This window comes from Triticum dicoccoides, chromosome 3B (genome assembly GCF_002162155.2).
Source record: "Triticum dicoccoides isolate Atlit2015 ecotype Zavitan chromosome 3B, WEW_v2.0, whole genome shotgun sequence".
Lineage (NCBI taxonomy): Eukaryota > Viridiplantae > Streptophyta > Magnoliopsida > Poales > Poaceae > Triticum > Triticum dicoccoides.
In genome coordinates this window covers 570,137,562-570,140,077 of record NC_041385.1, presented here as the reverse complement: position 1 = coordinate 570,140,077, position 2,516 = coordinate 570,137,562, and the positions used below count along the sequence as shown (strand labels likewise).

At 56.5% G+C, this 2,516-nt stretch overlaps 1 protein-coding gene across 1 annotated transcript; it reads right to left on the bottom strand.

Moving 5' to 3' along the window:
- Positions 1 to 725: 725 nt before the first annotated feature.
- Positions 726 to 1,594, bottom strand: LOC119279666 (LOB domain-containing protein 20-like). The gene is made up of 2 exons (XM_037560835.1): positions 1,199 to 1,594; positions 726 to 1,122 (listed from the first exon to the last, which is right to left on the bottom strand). The coding sequence occupies exons 1-2, from the start codon at positions 1,592 to 1,594 to the stop codon at positions 811 to 813; spliced, it is 708 nt and encodes a 235-aa protein (XP_037416732.1). The 3' UTR covers positions 726 to 810.
- Positions 1,595 to 2,516: the final 922 nt, after the last annotated feature.

Genomic DNA, 2,516 nt, shown 5'->3' with positions numbered 1-2,516 from the left:
TTGAGAGAGTTGCCATGTGCTCACAAGCATGCTAGGGCAGTTGCCATGTAAAAAGGAAGAGTTGCCATCTGCTTACGTGCACGTTAGGGCAGTTGCCATGTCCATGCAAAAACACATGGCAACTCGGTAAAGAGAGAGTTGCCATCTGCTTACATGCACACTAGGCAGTTGTCGTGTACCCTGCAAAACACGTGGCAACTCGGGTAAAAAGAGTTGCCACCTGCTTATAAAGCACACTAAGGCAGTTGCCATGTGCGCTGCAAAACATATGGCAACTAGCAGCTTGGGTGTGGGAGAGAAGACGGGCGTGTGGGCGAGATGACAAATGCCCACACACTAGCCCTTGTGCGTGCGTGGAAAGTGGCGTGTGGGCGAACTGCTGAACGCCCACACACCAGCCCCTCCCGTATGGTGAAACGGCCGTGTGGGCGACCGGATGAACGCCTACACACCATGCCAGTCCTACGTGACACTATAAACATGCCAAGATTCGTGCGCTCACGAACGGACGCGGATCCACGCGTGTGGGCGAGATGCAAACGTCCGCACGTGTGGGCGTTAACATTTCCGTCAGGTTTTATCGGGTTTCACCCAGGGGACAATGGACTGAGATTTTATTAAGCCTCAACTAATTGAGACCCAGCAAAACGATTTTATTATGCCTCAACTAATCGAGATTTAGCAAAACCGTTTTAATTAAGATACACATACATCCTGCAAAAAAGACTGACTTAAGCATCACCACATAATCCTTAATGGAAGCACTTGACATCACGACATTGCAAAAACACTATGCAATTACACGTGTTTTCACAGTTGCCGTTGTCCTCCTGCATTATCCGAGAAAGGGCTCACGCCCTGGCTCTCGTCTTCGTCTCGGTGCGGCGGCTGCGAGAGCTGGAGAGACTCGAGCCCCCTCATCTGGGGCTCCACGTCCATGAAGTCCACGGCCTGCGGAAGATCGTCGTAGTTCACCATCTGGCTCGGCGCCGACGCCGCGGAGTACGCCGGCTGCAGCAGCGCCAGTTGCTCCGCGCTGTCCGGGTGCGTGCTCGCGAGGGCCAGCCTGCAGTTGAAGAGCTGGGTTTGCAGCACGGAGAGCTGGCCCTGGAGGAGCGCCACCTGCCGTCGACACCGACCAGAAGAATGAGAGCCGTGGTTGTGAGCACAGTTTCTGAGCCGCGGTCAGTGCAATAACCTGGTGCTGGAGGGCGAGGATGGTGCCGACGCAGCCGTAGACGGGGTCGGCGATGCGCGCCTGCGCCTCGTAGCAGACGGTGCGCGCCGTGTCCCGGCGCAGCGCCACGGGCACGCGCGACAGCAGCTTGGCCACGTTGCTGGCCCCGAACACCCGGTGCACCGCCGCGAACTGCGCCGCGCCGCGCTCCCGCCCGCTGCCGCTGAAGTGCGGCGCGAACACGCACCCCGGCACGCACCGCCGCCGCAGGAACTTGCACGCGCCGCACGGCGCCCCCGGCCCCGCCGCCGACGACGCCTCGTCCGCCTGCTGCTGCTGCTGCTGCTGCTGCTCTCTCGCCGCCGACCCGTGCACGGCGCCCCCGCGCTTCCTGGGCGGCGCTGGCTCCTCCTGCATCGCGCTTCGCACGCACGTACAGCTTACATGCGCGTGCGCCACGGCAGCGCGCGTGGCGTGAGCCGGGCGGCGAGTTTTAAAAGGGGTGGTAGCTGGTGGGTGGGTCCTCGCTCTCCGGAGCCCCGGTGGTGTCCATGCAAGATTTATGAGGTCCGTGCCGCGCGGGGCAGCGGATCTCACGCTCAAGGAAGACAACGGTAGTGTTAGCTCGGGAGCTGTTTTGCCTTGTTGCCGTCAAGCTAGAAAACACACCAAGCTCAACTTCTCTCGGATCAATCAATTTTCTCATGAAAGATTCACGGAATCGCGCATTTGACGCAAATGGCGTCGTTATGGTTTTCATTTTCAGTGAGATTTCAATGAAATCCAGTGATTTTGGTAGACACGAAATATTTGCCTTTCAGTAAACAAAATTGCACTTCTATTTTCAAAAAAAATCATATATTCGGTTGAATTCTAATGAATGTTGGTGATTTCATTAGAATGCAAACCGAAAACACTGGAATTTACTGGGTATTGGTGATTTCGGTTGTTGCTGGAATATTTCTAAAACTGAAAGTAGAAACATAAACCAGAGAAGAGACAACACAACAGAAGAAGATGTTGAGTATATTGTGTACGTGTATATTTGTGTGTAGGGCCCACCTCCTGTTTCCTTTATGTAGTTGAGGTTGTGGCCCACCTTTGTACTTATATATACGTGTCTGGTGCACCGATCAATACATCGAGATTGCATAGCCCATATCTTGTCCTTCTACATGGTATCTATCGCAGCACGATCCTAACTCTAGCCGCCGCCGCCGCCGCGTCTCCACGCCGCCGCCGCCGCCGCTCCTCCACGCCGCTGTCACCAGTCGTCGCCGCCGCCCTCCTTCCGGCCGCCGCCGCTGGTCACCGCCCGCCCCTCCCTTCGCCTCGCTCG

Excerpts from the sequence above, each read along its gene's own strand:
- LOC119279666 (XM_037560835.1), bottom strand. The coding sequence starts at position 1,594 with ATGCAGGAGGAGCCAGCGCCGCCCAGGAAGCGCGGGGGCGCCGTGCAC. Across the intron at positions 1,123-1,198 it reads TCCTCGCCCTCCAGCACCAG|GTGGCGCTCCTCCAGGGCCA; the intron begins GTTATTGCACTG and ends TGTCGACGGCAG.